We start from the raw sequence: 21998 nt of genomic DNA on the forward strand, positions 1-21998 counted from the left end.
GCTTCCAGCACGATCTCAATACATTCCCATCAATCCCAAAATACCAGTTTACATGACACAAAATCCGTCGGTTCAACCCCTCACAGCTTTCTCCGACTCATTACCCCTGGAACACCCGGTATAACATCTCAATACCCTGTCAAATCACCGTCCGCTTGCCGACGTCCCCAAAAAAAAGTCGAACCGCCCCGAACGGCTTCAATCACCGATCCCTCTTACCCTCCATGGCAACCGACAACTTGATCGATCCCCTAAGATGATCACTAGCCCCCATCATACCCTTCCTTCATCACGTTCCTAGAGCCATTACACACGGAACACCCTGTACGTTCGATGGCTCCCAGGAAATAAGGAGAACGAGGGGAGGAAGCCGCGGAAGGGCGCGAGGGGCGGATTCTGGGGATAACAAAAGGCCGAAGGGGGAAGCGAGAGGGGCGCTTGCGCGGATGAAGTCTAGCACCTGTGGACCTCATCGATCCGAAACGGTTTGCGAAGCCGCATACTTCGATGCTCTTTAACCTGCCCACCTGAGCCCCGTTTCTCATCCCGTCCCCTATCCCCAGACCAATCTCGATTTCCCCTTGTAAACTAACTCTTTGATCGGCGCCACTGTTTCGCTTCCTTTCCCTGGTCCAGCAGACATCCCCTAACGGAAGCCATTGTTCCTCGGCCTGATCCGTCCAGGTCAGAAGTTTCCTTCCCTTTTCTTTGCTCGGCTGTTCAGGAAATCCTGCGGCAGGTTTACAGTTGTGGATCGATCGAACCGGCCGAAGTGCCGATGCTTCTCAATCAATTTCACGATCGGCTGGCTCTGCCGTTCTTGCGATCAGCTGGCTGATCAATTGGAGCTTCCGGCAGCGGTTTTTCTCACTGCGGGGCCCACTAGAACGGTTTAGGGATTGATTGCCGTCGTCAATGGCCCACTTTAGCGGCTGGGATACGCGGATTAACAAACCTGAGTTCCACTTCAGTTTCAGTGGTTATCAATGGACGTTGATGAAGCCCGCTGGATGGCCGAACGTGAGAATAATATTCTACGCGCGGATGGTTGGCGTGTATTGGGCGGTATTGATTGGAGTGTCGGGGATTAGGGTTTTAGAATTAGCGTGCGATCTTGTTGAGCAGATGAGGCTGGATGTGTGTTGGGATCTAAATGATTCTGGCTCTGAACGTGAGGTGTCTACTGTGTCTGTTTGTTTGATAGTGTATTGCAAGAGTACTCTTTGTTTAAGAATGATAGTATTGTGTACATGTGTAGCTATGAATTTGTAATATTTATTTGCATACACATAGGGAATATTATGCTACTTGTATTAAAGGGTTCAAGATTATACTATTTGCTTGATTTGTCAGGGACTAATACTACTACTACATAAAATAAAGAATTCTTGGTTGTAGTAGCTATTTGATTTATGGACTTATATTATTTGCACTACCAATCACGAATTCTTAGTTCTGCTATTGTAATAGCAGTACAATAATGTATAATAAGTACAAAGAGTTCTGTTTGTTTAAGAATGATAGTGTTGTGTGTATGTGTAAGTATGAATTTGTAATATTTATTTGCATATACATAGCAAAGATTATGCTACTTATACTATTTGCTTGATTTGTTAGAGACTAATAATACTGCTACATAAAATAAAGAATTCTTGGTTGTAGTAGCTATTTGATTTATAGTTTTATATTATTTGTACTATCAATCACAAATTCTTAATTCTACTACTGTAATAGATGTACTAGTATACTGCATATACTACTTGGTACATTTGAAATGTTCTTACTCCCTTTGGTTGATTCAAATATGTCCTATACTGCTGGGTTTGTATAAGAAAAAACTTTATACTACTTGTCTGACCAGTGAAATATTAACACTACTTATTTGATTAACTGAATTATACTTGTACTATCAAGGTAAAAAAAATTCTAAAAGTGATTTGTCTTCTTCCTCTTATCAACATGTTCAACCCGGTTTCTACTGGTATACAAAGAGCATTAATAATAATAATTCCAGACCTGATTATTTCACCATCCCAGTAAATGTTACACTGTATTAATTTAGATTTTATTTCGCTTTTTTCAAAGAAAATTAGAACTAGAGCTAAATTTTGTCAGAAATGGAAAGTGGCACAAAACTGTATGAAAACAAAGGTACTTACCACAACGCACACAAGAAATGGGTACTCCAGCGAAAATGTCAGTCGAAATCAAGCTAACAACCGGACCAGGAATCCCACTTTAATTAAAACCTACAACTGCCCTCTTCACCCAAATGCTCCTCGGCACTCCTAACTGACACAATCTCAGCACTTCCAACTTCCTCAAACACGCGAACCACTGTTTTTCTTTCTCGAATCAATTTCTTAGCTTCCTTCGGAGGTTCTTCCAAGTCTCATAAAAAATCAAATCAAATCCCACGGGTACAAACATTTGACACGACGAAGAAAAAGACGGCGAAACGAACGTCGAATGGATGGCAGTAAAATCGAACGAATGCAAAACGATCGTACTTTCGAGTGTGCCGCTGGCCCGACGTTGGAATAAATAAAAACATTGCTGGCAAGGACCGTCAATCGTCGAGGAGGGAAAAATTGGATATCCAATGGGGGAATTGATTTCATTTTGATTCGCTCCTCTTTGTCGTTGACAATGGCTCGCAGCCTATATGTTCATTTCTGTAAAATATATGCGGGAAAATTGTGCTGGGAGCAGATATGACACGTACCGCTACTTGTCCGGCTAAATAGGTCCTCGTATCGGTCGTCTTATCGAGGACGAAACCCATTTCACACGTTTGAATGACTGAAGATCGAATTCTATTTATCTGGTCAAGAATTGAGACATACCACTTGCAGCTGCAAGGAGTTGCAGTACTTGTCCTTGAAAGAAGTAATTTGCACTTGTTCGACAAAAGATTGATAAGTACTACTGAATGTATCGTGGTTGGTATATTCTACTTGTTTGTGGAAACATTGATGTATACTACTTATTTGTAAAAAGATAGAGATGCACTAGGTGATAGAGTAAGTAGAATTTGTGCTACTTGTTGATGTGATGATTGGTATATCTACTTACTTTAGAAGAATAGATGTATATTAGCCGTTTATGAAAATATTGGTATGTATTACTTACTTGACCAAGCATGATCTTTATATCACTTGTTAAATTAAATACCAATTTACGCCACTAGTTTGTCCATAGTAGAGTTTAATTACTGCAAAGGATAGTGAAAGTTTTAGGTAGCTCCTCCAGCAATAACTTCCTATTGTCTAATTAATAACCTGTCTGACATGTTACACAGAACAATCTCTATATCTCTCAATTGAATTCACTACAATCTAGTTCAATTAGTCTGTCCAAAACCTGACGAATACTACTTGCTTGTGTAAGGATATGTTCCACTTGTTTGCGTAGACACTAACATACACTACTTCCCTGGGTAAATGTAGTTTGTACTACTTGTTTGCTTAAACATTAATCCACATCACTTGTCCGATTAAATATAGATTCATACTATTTGTTCAGCCAAACATAAACTTTGCCTCCTGAAGTGATTAGTAAAATTTGAATACTCCAGTAATTGGTTTGATGTATTTGTCTTAATAATACCTCATTTATACTACTTGTCTGACAGAAGTCTCGCTCATCCTTATTCTACTAACGCGCCAAAAGAAAGAAATAAAATATTCAGCGACGACAGCGAATTGCAGATAAGTAAATTAGTTTGCCAAGAAAATAACTGACTTCGTCCAATCTGATTCATTTTGAACCACACAGCGAAACCCCAAAAGGAACGCGTAAAGGAAATAATTTCGCATTAATGTCCAGTTGACGGAAATTGGGGTCAGGATCCATTCAATATTCTCAACGCTGTTGAAACTTCTTCACCATGGTACATTCAATTTTCCAGGGTCAACAAATATGATAGCATAATAAAAAAATCATCGATCTGTCAGTGTCACGATTGATTACCCTGCCAGGAGACACATCTCGGCCCATAAAAATGAAATTCTCCCTCCGCCCCATACGCTGAAAATCGAGAATGATCTTTTGTTTTTTGTTCCACTTGTCACGTATACGCGAAAATTGAAAACCGGTCCCCCAATCGATCTCGCCCAAAATCGGTGAAAAGCGTCGACGTTAATTAAGGAAATCCAATTTTTGCTTTAACGAGGTCACGTGGCCCCACTTCAGGCCTTAAGGGGGTATTCTCATTTTGATTCGTCGATTTCACACCAATTTGCAAAATAAAACATTGTTAAATTGTATTTTATATATACATAATATTATTTTTTTTAAATATCGCAATTGTTAATATTTTTCTTTGTCGTCTAAACAAGTTGTAGATGTAATGAATTTCATTTTTGTATGAACGCCACGTTGTTATAAAATTGATTAGCTTCATTGTAATTCATGAGATAATTACTTTTATGTAAATTAGAATTGCTATGCAATTTACTTTTATATGAACTAAAATTATTGGAGAATTATTATTATGATAGCCACTGGAACTGGTATTCAAGGGATTTACAATATGACGTACGTGTTTGGTAATGTTTGAAGATAACAGATATTAATTTTCATGCAACACTCTTTATTTATAACTCATTCAATTATTCTTTATATTCTGCTGCATACCTGTTTTAACGACTGATACAATAATAGTTGCGTACTAAAGCTAATTTATATAAAAGGAAATTGTACAGCCATTCTAACTTACGTAAAAGTACTTACCTCATCAGCTGGAATGAAACAAATAAATTTTTATAACAAAATGGCGTTCGTATTAAAATGAAATTTACTAAATTTCTAACTTGTTTATCTGATAAGGAAAGAACCACTGTCGATACGACTATAAATTTTACCAAAAATAATAATATCTAAAATACACAATAATAAATTACATATAAACTAATTACATATTCACATTACATTTATCCACACAATATCACATAAATCATTTATTTATTAAATATAATAACACAATTAAACATAACTACAAAACGTATCTTATTGCAAAATAGAAGTCTCCCAAAGTAATCTATCCAAACCAAGACATAATTAAAACCTAACTTCCCTCTTAAAACTTTTCTTTCGAAGTACAGTTACAAAATTCGGGAATTCTTATGACACCCAGAAAACCCGCTATCTAATAACAATTTAAAAATGCATATACTGTAGCAGTACGTACATGGTGGTATCCAATAGAAGATGTCGAGCAACGATAACATTTGACTTTCTGATTCCGCCATTAAAATTCCGGTCGCAGTGTCCGTGGGCGGAAGTGATGTAAATGGCTTCCAGTGGCTGTCTGCGTCGGCGATTTACATTTATTTGTGGGAAACCATGGTCACGTGGCCTTCCACGAAGTCCAGGTTTTAGAGGAGCAATTTTCGAGGGGGTGGTCGCCTAAGTATTCGATTCTCGTCACGCTGCAACGCGTGCCGATACGGTCGATAACGTGTCCGTTTCGTGTTTGCAGGTCGGCCGCCCGATTTCCTCGCGTTCGTCATCACCATATTGATGATGCTGCTGATGGCCGCGGGTGTCAAGAAATCCCTGGTGTTCAATAACGTGTTAAACGCCATCAATCTCTCCGTATGGGTGTTCATAATGACGGCGGGCATGTTCTACGTGAACCCCGACAACTGGGCCGAGCGAAAAGACTTCCTGCCGTACGATTGGAGCGGTGTAAGTATCTTCGATATGATAGCGAGTGGATTGTGTATGTTTGTGTGATCGTCGAATGTGTGGTTTAATTAAAAATTGTAAAAATATAGCGGTTGTTCGCTGAAACAACGAAATTTCGCAAAGAATTACCTTTGTTAATTTATTTTACTTTGTTTTTGTTTAAGCAATTGGAAATGGTTTTATTTTTTATTTTAGATGGCGGTGAGTGAATCGTGTATGTTTGTATGATCGTGGAATGTGGAATTTAATGGGAAATTGTGAAAATATGGTGATTGTTTGCTAAAACAAAGAACTTTCAGGAAGAATGACTTTTTTTATTTTATTTTATTTTATTTTTTTATTTTAAATATTAATCTCGTACGATTGAACGTACGATTACAAAAATTTTACAAAGCTACATACATATCCAACGCAGTAAATATTCTGTCATTACAATTTTTAAAAATACTCAGAAAATGAAATTAAATATTTCTATCCTTTAATACTATCCACTAATTACACTATCACTTGACCTATTACAAAAATTTACACACTTTTTCTCTCAGTAAAAGTGTTTTACGCTCACTATCAAACCCCTTTCACGAACAGTATAGAAGGGAAATAGACCAAACGTGTCAGACAAACCACCCCTCGGTAGCAACAAGAAGTTTTGAGCAACGAGGGTGGAAAAGTAAAGAGGAGTGTAAAATAAGTCGGGATCGTGAAAAGAGGAGTATCCGACAGGCAACCATCCCGTCTGGTCAGACGCTTTTCTAGATCCCCGTTTCCAACCCCCGTAACTCGGCCTTATGGCCGCGGTTTGCGGGCAGCCCGCGTAACAATGGCAAACTTGTTGCACCAGATGGACTCCAACGGCCGAAACCGTGCGCATCAGGTGGACAGAGGGGGAAAGGGAATTTCGAATTCACGCTCCGCAAGAATCCACTAGGAACGTGTGGCGCAGACAGAGTGGAATTAGACCGGGTCGCTGAGGGGGTGCGTTTTTAGGGAGTGACATTCACCGTTGGCGTTGATATTTCCAGATTGCTGTTGCAGACTATTCCCAGCTTTACCTGAACAATTGCAACTTTGTTTAATTGAAAAACGGTTGGGTGTGGTCTCAACCCTTATGTTACTCCAACAATTTTTCACATTGCGAAACGTTGCGTCCTAGGAAAAAGTATTGCACTATAAAGAATATTGAATTAAAATATTACATTCTTTTCCATATTTTATTCCAGGGATTATCATTCCCTTTATTTGATTGATAAATGGTTAAGGGTCGTTTCAATCCCTTATGTTACCACAACAATTTTCCACATTGCGAAATATTGCATCCTAGGGAAGAGTATTGGATTATAAAGAATATTGAATTGAAATATTACATTCTTTTCCATATTTTATTCCAGGGATTATCATCCCCTATACTTGAGGGTGGTTTTAATCGCTTTATAACCTCGATAATTTTACATATTGAGAAATATTGCATCCTAGGATTAAATATTAAATTAAAATATTGAATTCCTTCCATATTTTAGTTTAGGGGTTACCATCCCTAAAATGATCAATGTCTTGTTAATCGTATTTCTAATTTTAATATTTCTAATTCGGTTTTGATGCTTTGAACACTTACTCTTTTATTGATGGTTAAGGAGAAAATATATTATACTAGGGTGGCTTCTTTTTTTATATTATTGTCCATATTTCACCCTCTCATAACCCCCCGTTCCCGTTGAAAATTTCCCCAGTATCTCCAACGTCTCCTCAACGCATAAATTTTTAATCATATGTTTTATACGGCGTCGGTTTTTCGTGACACGTACGAGACAGGTTGTTCGTGGCTTGGGAACCACCCTCATCCAGGGGGTGGATGAGTTTCGTACACTCCGGGTGACCTGGTTCCCGCCCACGAAAACGAAAGCAGGGTTTCGCTGTCGAACCTCGTACGAGATAAACGAGAAAGCTGTCGAGAAGCTTCCAAATGTTATCCCTAACAATAAAAAATATAATTACTAAGGGATGGTTTAAGGGTTGCTAAATTTCTACATAAACGGCCCTGAAAACCATCGTATAATAGATCCTTCCCACGATCTTTCTACCCCTGTGTGACAGAGGTAATACGACCTCATCAGCTAGCGTTGCCTTGCTAGGGGTGCTTTCCAATGTCCGCTGACCTCATCTCATCCCCCGTGTCTCGTCCACGCGTTCAAAATTGCATAACGCCGAGGTGAGGTCAAAGTCTAGCCGGGGATCAGCACTTACGATAATGTTGCGGTTAACGCGCGGTTAAATCTCGCTTAGTTCCATTGGGGGTGTTTCAACCCTCGAATCGATTAAAATACATCACTCCTACAAATTCAAAAAATAATCCTGCAGTAAATTGGTTCAATTAGTACAACAACAAGATGTGAGAAAATGATTTTTCTCTATTACAATCAACCTTGAAATATTCTGTATTAAAAACTGTACCTCTGATTGAAATACCACCTCCATAGTTTAAAAAATAATTCTATAAAGATCTGATTCAATTAGTACGATAGCTAAGGGTGAGAAAATAATTTCTTCTTCTTTGAATCAATCCTCCGATGTTGTATATTAAAATCTACACCCCCGATGCTCAAGTGGATGCTCAGAAAAGAGAAGGGGTAAAAGAGGGTGCGGAAATCCATTAGAAGGTAACGAGGAAGGTTCACAAGGGTTTCCATTAACCCCGAATAATAATCGGAATAAATAATATCCAAGGAACATCTCTTTCAAAAGAATTACAAAGCGACACCGTTCGATCGGAGGTGGTTTAACGAGGGCTGAGGGAATTGGAGGGGAATCTAGAGGGAAACTGGTTCACGGAGGACGCAAGGAAAGTCTCCGCTTTGTGGTCTTTTTCTCGTCTTCTTGAGATTCTTTCCTTTGAAGGTTGCCACCCCTTGTTCAACCTCCCCTGTAAATTAAACTCCACATTTTTTTATATTCGGCCTAGTCGAAGTTACGTAATGGGGTCGCAGTAATTTTTCTCCGTGATTGAGAGACGATCGCGTTGAAATAGGAGGTGGTAATTAAAATTGAGGAGAAAATGTTTCTGCGTGTAAAGATGAACTGTTACCATATAATATTTACTATGTTTTCACTAATCAATCTGAGTAAAATTCTAAAAAATTTCATTACTACTAATATTCTTCAGTACATCAACTTATATTAACAAATTATATTAACCAAATTATATTGACTAAATAATAAGTTAACGTTGAATATCCATCCTCACTGCCAAGTAAACATTTCTTAATAATTCCAACTAAACTCTGCACTGTATTTACTGATAATTCCTAATCTAATCATCCCAATTTTTATTTATTACTTACTCATTCGCAGATCACTCTTAAAACAATTTATGCCTCGATCTGAATTCTTATTACATTTCCTACAGATCATTTCGTTTCGTTATTTTTAGCCCATTAAAAATACAGAAAAGCTACTCCATCAGTACGAAAATTAAACAACCTTTTTCTATTCTAAATACATCCCACACGTTTCCCGAGCAAGACAGATATTCAGAGGTCGGGGGTTGCAGACGATGGCCTTTCATGAGCGGATTCATTCTACTGCGCGGTCTCGCTTGGGGTTGCGTGGGCGGCGAGTACGCGGGGGCGTTCATGAACCCGCGGGGGCGAAATACTACAGGGTCACGCGGCAACCTCTAACATTCACGAGCTTTTTCCTTTCAAGGGGACCTCGTTCAGACCCATTAAAATTTCACCCCCACAGGCCGCCGCCTCCGTCGGCGCCCTGCGTTCCTTCTGTGCCGGCGACGGACAAACGTCACCGCAATTAGATATCTGGGTGAGAACGTTAATCATTTTAGAAATAGTTTCCTTTCTGCCAGAACACTTCGGCGAGTCAGTAAATTGAACCGCTGGCTGGGATCTTGTTGACTTATACTACTGAGTCTCGTACTGCGGTCTCTTTCCTTTGGTCTGATGTATGACTGAGACATTCTACTTAGTTAAAGTGTTTCCTTGGTTAATTATGGAGGCTCCCATGGTGAAATTCAGGAGTAGGTATTGTTGACTGAGACGTTTTAATTTACGACTGGAGGGTTTTTCTAGATTTCATTTATGATAGGGCTATTCTACTTACTTAATTGTTTCTTTTGGTTAATTGTAAAAGCTTCTTAAGTTATATTACAGATCTCTAGGTCTGTACCATGAAAGAACTATCTTATTTATTCCAATGCTTTTTCTCATTTCAGTTGTAACGGATCTTGATTTATCAGTTTGCATCAGATATTATTGACTTATACTACTTGATCTGTATCTACAGCTTCTAACTCTAAGCCTTAGCCTTGAACTATTCTACTTCGTTAAACTTTTCTTTTTCTTTGACTACAACATTTCTTAGCCCAGCACTCCGGCCGATGTTTCATTGACCTACACTACTTAATTTATTCCTGTAGACTCTGTCTTTAAATCTGGAATGTGATAAAACTATTCTACTTCCTAGAACCCTTTCTTCCTTTAATCATAAAGTTTCTTGTGTCAGAATATTAGAGCAGACATCATTGACCCATACTACTTAATCTACAACCACAATCTCTTTCTCTCTTTCTGACTTATGGCAGATATCTTCTACTTACTGAAACTGTTTCTTTCTTTCTTTAGTGACAAAGTTTCTTGACCCAGAATATTAAAGCAGCTGTTATTGACCCATACCGTTTAATCTACAACCACGATCTCTTATTCACTGTCTGGCTCGTGACAGAACACTTCTACTTACTTACTCACCACTTACCTTCCTTCTTTGATCCTAGAGGTTTTTAAGCAAGAAACGCCGCGGTTATTCCGTTCATCCTCCCCCACGCCTAAAATATAATTTTCTGCTCTTTGCACCGTCTTGTCTGACCAAAGGCGGCCCGTTTCTATTTCGTGCTCGCGGGAACTAATCAGCGATTCATAACAGCGCCAAAGGACACTGAAAAATTGAACAGACCGCGCGCATTCGGAAAGGAAGCTGCATCTGATGGGAATTTAACTCATCCGACTCCTCTGCACGGTATTATCTCTCTTCCACCAGTAAATAATTCCCGAGGAAGACACTTGATTAAATGAAAATTCATTACCCCGAGTTAATGAACCGCTTACTTTCGGAACGAAAAATTTCCTTCAGCCAACTAACTGGGAAATAATTGTCCTAGATGTTCCACCATCGATTATCCAATTTCCGGAAAATTTGTTAGCCCTTAATAAACAAGTGTACTTTTTTAAATGATCAATTGTTTTTTAAGTGAAGAGGATAATTTTCTGTTAGACAACGTTTGCGACAGAATTTGTAAAATGAGATACAGAGTTAAATTGGACAAAGTGATTTTGCAATAATAAACACTTTTATGTAATTATATATATTTTTAAAAAGTTATATAAAAAGATCCTTAGGTGCTATTAAAAATTTATACCATGCTATATTAAAAAATTATACAGTTTATTATATTATGTTATTATTTATAATATTTTCAATAATTTCTTTTTTAAATTTCAATTAAAACTTCTGATTTTGTTTATAAATCAGTCTACCGATGTGTCTGTTGGATACTAGTGAATTATTAAAAGTAAACGTTTGGATGGAATGAATGATGAACTGAGAAATGAATTTTATGATTAAACGTTCAGGGGTGGATGGATATTAATGAAAGATCGTTGGTTCCAGGTGTTCACCGGTGCTGCGACGTGTTTTTACGCGTTCATTGGCTTCGATATTATAGCTACCACCGGCGAAGAGGCGACCAATCCGAAGAGGAGCATCCCTCTAGCGATAGTCCTGTCGTTGATCATAATTCTCATCGCCTACGTCACCAGCAGCATGGTCCTGACACTGGTTGGTGAGTGGCCCTTTCCATTTCCGGCGTGTTGCCTTCAACTACACCCGTTGCTCGAGTACTGCGGTAAACGTGAAGTGTCAGGTCGTCTTCTGAAGGGCTCCAAGGTCGGAGAATTAATCAGGGTGCCTTGCTCCTAATTTTCTTTGAATAGTAATAATTTATTTCGCGTTTGAATGTATACAATATAATTAAACGCAGTTGTGACTAGTGTTTCAACCGGTTTAAAAATTATTGAAAAATATTTAAATATTTACTTTTATGTAAAATTGCATTTGATGTCATTTGCGGGTGTCTAAACAATAATTTCCCAGAGAATGTTATGTAGCTCTTACATTTCACACAATTGAAATTTTGATATCTTCTAAATTTAATTTTACAAAATTGAAAAATAACGAGCAGAAAGATTTTCAAGTTTGTAATCATTATCAATTGAATGTTGAATATTATGAAATCCATTGATTACAAAATAACGAAAGAATATCATAAAATATTCTTTTCTTTGTCAGTGTAAATTACCTGTCACTATAGGTAACATGATCACTGCTAATTATATAAACATTTACACGAATATCCGTAATATCACAATTAATTACAGTAAACATAAACTGTTAAACTAACATTAAGAAATTATGGTAAATATATAAACGACATATGGTTATTATAAACATACAGAATATACCAAATTGTATGAGTGTTTATAAAAACAGTGTAAACAAAGTGCCAGTACATTGAGTGGTATAATTAATTATAATTGCTGACATTTTAATGAATTATCCGGTTGGCTAGGATTGACCAGGTCGCGAAAGGCCCTTGGCCACCCTTGACCTCCCTTCACACGTCCCTGGCTACCCTTTCTGTGTCACGCTCATCCTCAGCCCTCGTCACAGACGTTGCACGGTTCGTTATGCTTTTAAATGGCGCCGGTCGCACTCGCGAGCAAAAAATAAATGTCTTCTCCTCCTCTGTCCTCTAATAACGTCAGCAACACCTGGAAGATGTCTAACAAAAAATGAATTTTTCCAGTACCTTACAACGAAGTGGACCAGGACTCAGCTCTGGTAGAGATGTTTGGCCAGGTGGGTGCTTACAAGTGCAAGTATATCGTCGCCGTCGGTGCACTGGCTGGTTTGACAGTGTCCATGTTTGGCAGCATGTTCCCCATGCCTAGGATAGTCTACGCCATGGCTCAGGATGGCCTCATATTCAGGTGAGATAATAATGATAATAAAGTTAACTGATTTGGTTTTTAATTATTTAAGGTCTGATAATATAGACGGCTTTCAATTAGAAATTTTGTTAGTGTTGGTAGTTGTTTATTGTTTGGAGGTGATTAGGTGCTAGACATAGTGAATTTTAATAGGTTTTACTACAATTTTAAATAGCTTTTCAGGTGATAATAGAGATAACCAATTTGGTTTTTAATTATTTGAGGTCTGATGATATAGACGGCTTTCAATTAGAAATTTTGTTAGTGTTGGTAGTTGTTTATTGTTTGTAGGTGATTAGGTGCTAGACATAGTGAATTTTAATAGGTTTTACTACAATTTTAAATAGCTTTTCAGGTGATAATAGAGATAACCAATTTGGTTTTTAATTATTTGAGGTCTGATGAGATAGACGGTTTTCAATTAGAAATTTTGTTAGTGTTGGTAGATGTTTATTGTTTGTAGGTGATTAGGTGCTAGACATAGTGAATTTTAATAGGTTTTACTACAATTTTAAATAGCTTTTCAGGTGATAATAGAGATAACCAATTTGGTTTTTAATTATTTAAGGTCTGATGATATAGACGGTTTTCAATTAGAAATTTTGTTAGTGTTGTTAATTCTTTATTTTTTGAGAAATAATTAGGTACTAGACACAATAAATTTTAACGAATTTTACTACAATTTTAAATAGTTTTCAGGTGAGGATGAAAATAACCAATTTATTTTTTAATTGTGTTAGATCTAAAGATATAAACACTTCTCGATTAGAAACTTTGTTACTGTTACTAATAGTTTCTTTTTTACAGATGATTAGATACTAGACTAAATTCCATTGCAATTTTAAGTAGTTTTTGTATTATTGTTTAATGAAACTTATTGTAAGTGAAAGTATAGTTAATAAATATTATACTAGTAAAAAGAACTTTCCATCAGCCTCTAGTTTCTATATGAATTCACAATTTAGAGATTGTTTAATTCTTTAAAGTTTAATTTCGTTTGAGTAGGAGTCTGAGCCAGGTATGGCCAACAACAGGCACCCCAGCTTTAGCAACGTTGACCTCTGGACTATGTGCTGCTGTGGCTGCCCTCTTGATCCGGTTGGAGGTTCTGGTAGAGATGATGTCTATTGGTGAGTTAGTTATTATTAGCTTTAACTATTATCATTAAGTACTCATCTAATTATTACTAACTCTATCCATCAATCTACTTATCTAAGTAATGAAAATTTCAAACGGATTATCCGTTATCAATTATTATATGTACTTCAGAACAAACATGTCAAATTATTAATATATTATTATCATAATAATATAAATTACTATTATATATTATATATAAATAAATATATATATATATTCATATATATTATTATTGCAATATATTATTAACGACATAGTATCCGTATAGTTGAAAAAGAAGTGATAGATCAAAGGTTCAATCTACCACTCTCATTGGATCCATCAAATTGATGAATCTACCACTTTCATTGTGCCTATCAAAATTCATTCATTTCACCCAACAGATCCATTACCTTAATTGTGTATGAGGTTCAACAATCCTATCACACACTCACTGAACCTATCAGATCTTCCGCTAAAATAAATCAATTCACCTCTATTTCTAGGTACACTTCTAGCCTATACTCTAGTGTCCACTTGCGTGCTGATCCTTCGCTATCAGCCTCACTCCACGAACCTGGTGGAGCTTTTGCCTCAGAGCTTGAGGACACCTTGTCGATCACCGACAAAAGAGACTCAGGGAAACGGACAGGTGTCTTATGGGAAGGAGCTGAGACCGGACCAGCTGACCACAGCTTTGAACACTGTTCAGACTAACCAATCGGAACTGACGACGACGAATAACGGCCAACGTATCATGGTTAGACTTATCTTCTATCTCATTCGAACATTGTCCTACTGTATTTTCACTATATTTATTCACTGTTGTTGCTGCTCCCAAAAAGGTATTTCCCGTCGTGCACCCACGTCTGTAATCTAACGAGACATCACAATGTTTTGAAGCAATTTTCGAAGATTCCGAATTTCATGGGGAACCCAGCTACCAATTTGTTCATTCACATATCCCATATCTTTAGCTCATCTAGTCAGTTAATAACAGCTCTTCTAGTCAGGTAGCAAAAGTAAATTAAACAGTATGAAAAATATAGAATGAATTAAATTAAATAAATCGTACATCTCGAGAACCAAACAATCTTAATTATTATTGCACTTTGTAAATATTATAGTTATCATAACTATTACAATTCCTGAATATAAAATAATTACCTATAATTTTATAGTTATTACAACTATTACATTTCCTAAATATAAAATAATTACCTACAAATTTATAGTTATTACAACTATTACATATCCTAAATACAAAATAATTACCTATAATTTTATAGTTATTACAACTATTACATTTCCTAAATATAAAATAATTACCTACAAATTTATAGCTATTACAACTATTACATATCCTAAATATAAAATAATTACCCATCGTTTCATAAATCTTATATTCATTACACCAATTGCATTTCCTAAATGTAAAACAATCACACATCATTTTGTAAATTTCACGAACAATTCCCAAGAACATCGGCTTCTTCTCAAATAGAAAATTCGAGTGAGAAGATGCAACAGTTCTTCGCCAGACTCAGACGACACCTACGGTGCAGAAGAGGACGAAGTAGGCTTGGGCAAAGATGATCAGTACCTGGTCAGCGATCGGACTGAAAATAAATTCTACGGCAGCGTGCACGCAGCTGCAGCGGCGTCCAGCTGTGGTAGCGCGCACCAGTACCCTGGCAACACGCCGATCATAGGGCCACCGTTGACCTATCTTCAGCGTCGACTGCAGGTAACACTCACGGTCCTACAGTTAATTGTGTATCCGTGCCACTTGGTTAATTGTTTCTCGTTGATTACAGGCGGTACAGTACTTGTTCCCATCTATATTCCCTTGGGTGGACCGAGGTCCTGCGACAGAGGCTTCAGGACGCTATGTGATGAAGCTTGTTGGGATACTCTATCTGCTGATAGTGATCTTTGATTTGATCATTGTCTGCGGCATGGGTGAGCGCCGATTTTGATTTCTTGGGAAAAATACTTCTGATAGAGTTTAGGGACCGTCGTTGATCAAACGAAGGATTTTAAATAAATTAATTGTCCGATTGTTGTAATGAATGATGTTTATTTCAGTTGACTTAGGGGATCGTTGTTGATCAAACGAAGTATTTCCTTAAATGAACTTTAGATAACACGTTAAGCAGCATGTCAGTCACTGGTGACGCTTCTGAATTACTTGAAAACAATCGTGACGTGCGAGGTAACCGAATGAAAATGTTTAATAACGTAACTAAGTTGGTAATAATGCAAAGATTCTAACGCGAAATAATGAATAATTGTTTTTGCTTTTCTTTACTAGAAAAGAATAACTCCGCGGCAAAGTGATGAAAATTTTCGTGACGCTTGACGTGTTAATCATCTTATTGTTATAACTTAAATCAGTCATCACTCGTCATCATTCAGTTATAACAATGATATGGTTAATTGAAGTTTATTTAAGAAAATCCTTCATTTTATCAGTAATGATCTAGATTCTAACAAAAGTATAGATGTTTACTTAATAAATTATGTTAAAGGAAGGGGATATTTTGAACAGATAACTTTCATTTTTAACCAGCTCGGTACATAAAGAAATGTTATTTATCATAAAACAAAGGATGAATGTTTTGAAGTTCGGAACGCGTTTTGTATATTTCTGAGAGTGATGTGTTTTGCGGGTGTTCTAGGTAACATGGGAGCGATCACCACGAAAATAATGTTCCTGTTCCTGTTCGCCATAATTGGGGTGCTACTTGCCATCAGCAGGAAGCCGCAGAACAGGAACACCATGATGTTCATGACTCCGGGACTGCCATTCGTTCCTGCGATTGCTGTCACCGTGAACATATACCTCATCTTCAAGCTGAGCATCTTGACGCTGGTCAGGTTCACTGTGTGGATGATACTCGGTGAGCAAATTGCTTCTGTTTCTGATTGTCAGTGATTGTTTACTGAGTTTTCTTCTTAATAAATGAAGAGTTGTTAGTAGTTTAAATGAGCCTGTATCAAATTTTTGGTTAATTAATATAGGAAATGCTATTAAAATGCTAATAAGTTGCCAAATGATTTTTACTTGTTGATCAGGTTTCTCAAGATAGAGTATTAAATCTTTTTAGTTGTTAAGACTTGTTATATTATAATCTTGGGTAGTAAGCATTTTCTAACTTTGTACTTAGTGTCTTTCAATATGGGACCCATTATTCTTTAATTTAGGCTTGCTATTATGTTACAGTTTAGGATTTGTTGCTTTTCCAATTTAGATTCTCAACTATCCTTCAGTTCCTTAAACTGGAACCCATCTTACTTTCCGGCTCATATTAATACTCCAATTTTCAAGCAATAATTACTTAATGTAAATCCTAATTTTCTTTATAAGTTAGATCTTAAATTATTACTTCATCTATCTTCAATTTAGATCACAACATTCTTCTCAAGTTGGATCTTGAGTCATTATTCAATGTAGGGCCTACTAATAGTAGTTTAGGACAAAAAATCTTGCAGTAATCATTCTAAACCATTAACTAAGTTAGAACCTGGTTCCTCCAATTTGGGATTCATCTCTTCACCAACTTAAGCTCTAAGTTAATACTGAATTTAGGATCTACTGCTTTCAATTTAGGACCCCTAGCTCCCCAACTTAGCCTTTAATTAGTACCAAATATTGGAATTGCTGCTCCTAAATTAGGACCTATCTCTCCTCCAATTTGTGGCCTAAATCAGTACCAATATTACTACCCAGTGCTTCCAACTTCAAACCCATCTATCCTCAACTTAAGTCCCAAATTAATACCAAAATTTCGGACCTATTGCCATCAATCTAGGATTCATCTCTCTCCCAACTTATCCCCTGAATCACTATCAAAGTTACTACCTACTGTTTCCAACTTAGAACTCTTCTCTCTTCAATTTAAGTCCTAAATCATTATTAAAATTTCAGACCTATTACCTTCAATCTCACAATTCCTCCCCCAATTTGTCCTAAATCACTACCAAAATTACTACCTACTGCTTCCAACTTCAAAACCCATCTCTCCTCAACTCAAGTCCTAAATCAATACCAAAATTTCGGACCTATTGCCATCAATCTAGGATTCATCTCTCTCCCAGTTTATCCTAAATCACTTCCAAAGTTACTACCTACTACTTCCCACTTACCTCTCTCTCCTCAACTTACCCTAAATCAGTACCAAAGTTTCAACCTACTTCCAAATCACATCTCTCGCTTCACCTTTCCAGTCCTCTCCTCAACATCTTCCAGACCACCAACCAACCTAGATCAACCACCACCGCCAGAACATCCCCAAACTAACCAGACCACCTCTGTTCCAGGCTTCATCATGTACTTCTACTACGGCATCAAGCACAGCAGTCTCGAGGAGGCCAGCAAGTCCGAGAACCTCGAGGAAACCGTAACAGCAGGCAACATCGAGCTGACGGTGTCCGAGCCCCAGCGACAGCAGCAAACGCACCATCAATACCCGGCGCCTGATCGCAGCATCTACGAGAGCCAGCAGCTGGACGCGTTCGGCCAGCCGTTGTTCGGCAGCACGAATTTCGGCGGCACGCCCAGCCAGAGGCAAGACACGACGACAACAACAGCAACAACCACGTCCGCTGGCCAGTCGCTGTTCGTCACCCAGGATGACTTCCCCACCTGGGACGACTGAACGACCACCGACACAAACACAGTATAAATACGCGTATTCATATATATACACACACGTATATATGAATATATATTTGATGATACATAAGATAAATTATTACGCAAGCCTGACCGGCATCGAATGTTCACCGACGATCAGGAGGGGGAACGGGAAAAATCCGAGCAAAAAGGGAACGACCCTGTGGGAGCCTCGCGATGGTCTCCGGCCTCTGTGTTAGATCATGATCGAGCGACGATTAGACAGGTCACAGTTGGTTCCTCAAACAGTTCCTTCTACGTTGGCTCCTCGGCTTTGTCCCGTCGCACAGTGGGGTAGATCACGGGTTTATTCGTTGGAAGTCTGTAACGTTTGGATCAGTGGAGATGTACGGATTTTTTGGAACTGCGGAATGGTCTTTGACGACTTTGTAGGAACGTGATAATTATTTTATGTAGTGCTAGGTGTAATAACTGAGGATCATTGTTATTGCTATATAGTTGGTCAAACTATATTGTTATTTATATGGTTTGCTCTTGATATTTATTATTAATTATACTTATTTATTGTTTATTGACCCTTTACTTGATTAGTTATTTATTTATTACTTATTTACTTCTTCCCAAGAAAGATATCATGTTTACTATTAGCGAATGTTTCCTTCTTAATTGAACAAATTTAACCCTCTGCACTCGACAATATTTATTATTAGAAACCTTCATTACTTCCTGACGAAATATTAACAATATTTGCAACTTACATAAAGAAACATCTTGCACAAACTACGGGGAATTGTTTTATTTCTATGTTTTGTTTGTTAATATCTTATTCAACAGTTTATATTGAATTTTTCATGGCGACTGAGAGTCGCCTCTCGAGTGCAAAGGGTTAAATTCCTTAGGAACTGTGAAAAATTGATTTTTGGTCATAAAAGCATCGATATTTTCCCACTGTGCCTCGGTTCCATGAAGGAGGCACACTATGTTCAATTGTCTTCAATATGAGCCAAGTCTTTGGGTCACTCTTTGGGTATGCTGATGATCAGACTGAGGATCCTAATGCCAGTCTCCCTTATAGACAGAGGAATTAAATAGAATTTTACTTATGTTGAATTTGAAATGGGTGTTGGAAATTGGTATTTTTTGGATTTTGTTAGTCTAAATGCGTAGGAGTCTCAGTCTGAGGTGGAGGTGATAGGTGTCCTGATGACGATCCATTTCTGAGGAGTTTCCTTCTCTGTAGCTTAGTAATTTCTTCGGGTAGTGTCCAGTTAGATTGTTCTTTGACGAACTTGGAAACTGTTAGGGAGGATCTCCTCAGGGCAACCTGGAGCCCAAGGAGAGGGCCCAATTTTTTTAGCATTTTGTATTTCGGGACAGTGTGGTGTCTGTGGGTATTTGGACATTTGGCGGAACCTGATTAATAACTTTTAGTTACTTTTATTCTCTTTATTATTCGTATTATTTCTATTATTTTTACAATCAGTAAAATCTCCTTATTATTTTTATAAGCAATGAAAATAATAGGAATAACCTCGTATATGCTACTGCTATTAATAAATTTTTAATTGAGAGGTTTTAACAGTTAAAACATTAAAGCAATATCTATAGGAAAAGTAATTATAAAAGTATCTAAACTTTATCAAACTATTATCATGATAATGTTTAATTATACGAAATAAGATTGGATGACATTTTCCACTAATAGATGTTAGTCACACATCTCAGTCGAAAAGAAAAATAATTTAAAACACACTTCATAGAATTCATCTATCCAAGTACTCACAGAAAACAACGTGCACAATGATCCCAAATAGAAACTTGCCTGTAGCTTCTCTACGAACAATCCAAAAACATAAGGTTTATTCGCAAGGAAATGGTTGCAGAAAACATGGACGACTAACGGTGACATTCCGCTTCGAAATTCCGAGCTTCCTTCGAATAATTTCACACTCCTTAAAAAGTAACGTCAATTCCCTGTCAACATCGTTCAATCGTCCCCTTCTGCATCCAAACACCGAAGAAACAACAATCAACAATTAACCTTTCGCCGGCAATATGGTTTCTCACCAAACGTGGCCATTTACCGGCATTTTATGGTTTAGCTGGATGTTTCATTATTGTGAATTATATAAAAAACTGAAGAAATTCTGAGATACTGGTTATAGTCCTTAACTTAATTTACAAATGGCACTTTAAACATATCAATCTTCATATCAATATATAATAACAGTTACAAATCGTGGCGTGGTCGCGAAGAAATTAGATTTTCGAGTACTTATAATATGGACTACTTTTGTCTCTCAACTGAAGGTCGTACTTTTCATTCGCCTGAATTAATATTTATTTAATAATATAATATATTATTTTGTTACATATGATATTACAATATATTATTTTCCTTATACTTAAATTAATTGTTACACAATATACTAAAGTAATATATTATATTATTACATAAAATATTACAATGTACTATTTCACTATATTCAATAGTACAATATTGAAATATATTACTTCATTACATTTAATATCATAATATTATATATTATTTTCTTACATGTAATATTACAATATATTATTCTGTTCGTTATCAAATAAGTGATTACAGTGTAATAAAATAATATATTATATTATCACACATAATAGCACGATATACCATTTTACTATATTCGATATTACAACATTGAAATGTACTATTTCATTGTATTTAATATTATAACGTTATATATTATTTTGTTACATTTAACATCACAATATATTATTCTGTTTATCAAACATAATAGAATAATATATTATCTGTTACACACATACTATACAACATTTTGTTAAAACAAAGCTAGTCCATATAACAAATAGACACCGATTTCCGACAGGCCTGTAATGCTCCATATTGCCAGTAAAGGGTTAACGACAACAAACAAACCAATCGAATAGCTGATCTGCGAGCCTCCCAGGGGTGGACTTGTTGACTACTGTTTTTTCCGGGACGAACGTAGCGAATAATTTCTCCGCGGCAATATTATCCTAGTTGTATAAAAAAAAGAAAACCGAATACCAATGGGGAAAATAAGGGGGGAAGGGTTCGTCGCGCGACAAAGCTATGTCGCAGCACGAATAGAGAGAGAGAGAGAGAGAGAGAGAGAGAGAGAGAGAGAGAGAGAGAGAGAGAGAGAGAGAGAGAGAGAGAGAGAGAGAGAGAGAGAGAAGAGAGAGAGAGAGAGAGAGAGAGAGAGAGAGAGATGAGAGAGAGAGAGAGAGAGAGAGAGAGAGAGAGAGAGAGAGAGAGAGAGAGAGAGAGAGAGAGAGAGAGAGAGAGAGAGAGAGGAGAGAGAGAGAGAGAGAGAGAGAGAGAGAGAGAGAGAGAGAGAGAGAGGAGAGAGAGAGAGAGAGAGAGAGAGAGAGAAGAGAAGAGAGAGAGAGAGAAGAGAGAGAGGAGAGAGAGAGAGGAGAGAGAGAGAGAGAGAGAGAGAGAGAGAGAGAGTAGAGAGAGAGGAGAG

At 37.2% G+C, this 21998-nt stretch overlaps 1 protein-coding gene across 1 annotated transcript in view; it reads left to right on the forward strand.

Annotated features, from left to right (window-relative positions):
* Nucleotides 1-21701, forward strand: part of LOC116425960 (solute carrier family 7 member 14) — an 88993-nt gene extending 67292 nt beyond the window's left edge. Inside the window, exons 5-13 of the mRNA XM_031974328.2 lie at nucleotides 5483-5691; nucleotides 11365-11536; nucleotides 12560-12743; nucleotides 13749-13873; nucleotides 14369-14622; nucleotides 15367-15609; nucleotides 15680-15824; nucleotides 16544-16765; nucleotides 18186-21701. Coding sequence (XP_031830188.1) covers nucleotides 5483-5691; nucleotides 11365-11536; nucleotides 12560-12743; nucleotides 13749-13873; nucleotides 14369-14622; nucleotides 15367-15609; nucleotides 15680-15824; nucleotides 16544-16765; nucleotides 18186-18523 — 1892 coding nt within the window. The 3' untranslated portion in view covers nucleotides 18524-21701. The remainder of the gene's footprint in view (nucleotides 1-5482; nucleotides 5692-11364; nucleotides 11537-12559; nucleotides 12744-13748; nucleotides 13874-14368; nucleotides 14623-15366; nucleotides 15610-15679; nucleotides 15825-16543; nucleotides 16766-18185) is intronic.
* Nucleotides 21702-21998: the final 297 nt, after the last annotated feature.

The sequence above is a fragment of the Nomia melanderi genome, chromosome 2 (genome assembly GCF_051020985.1).
Source record: "Nomia melanderi isolate GNS246 chromosome 2, iyNomMela1, whole genome shotgun sequence".
Lineage (NCBI taxonomy): Eukaryota > Metazoa > Arthropoda > Insecta > Hymenoptera > Halictidae > Nomia > Nomia melanderi.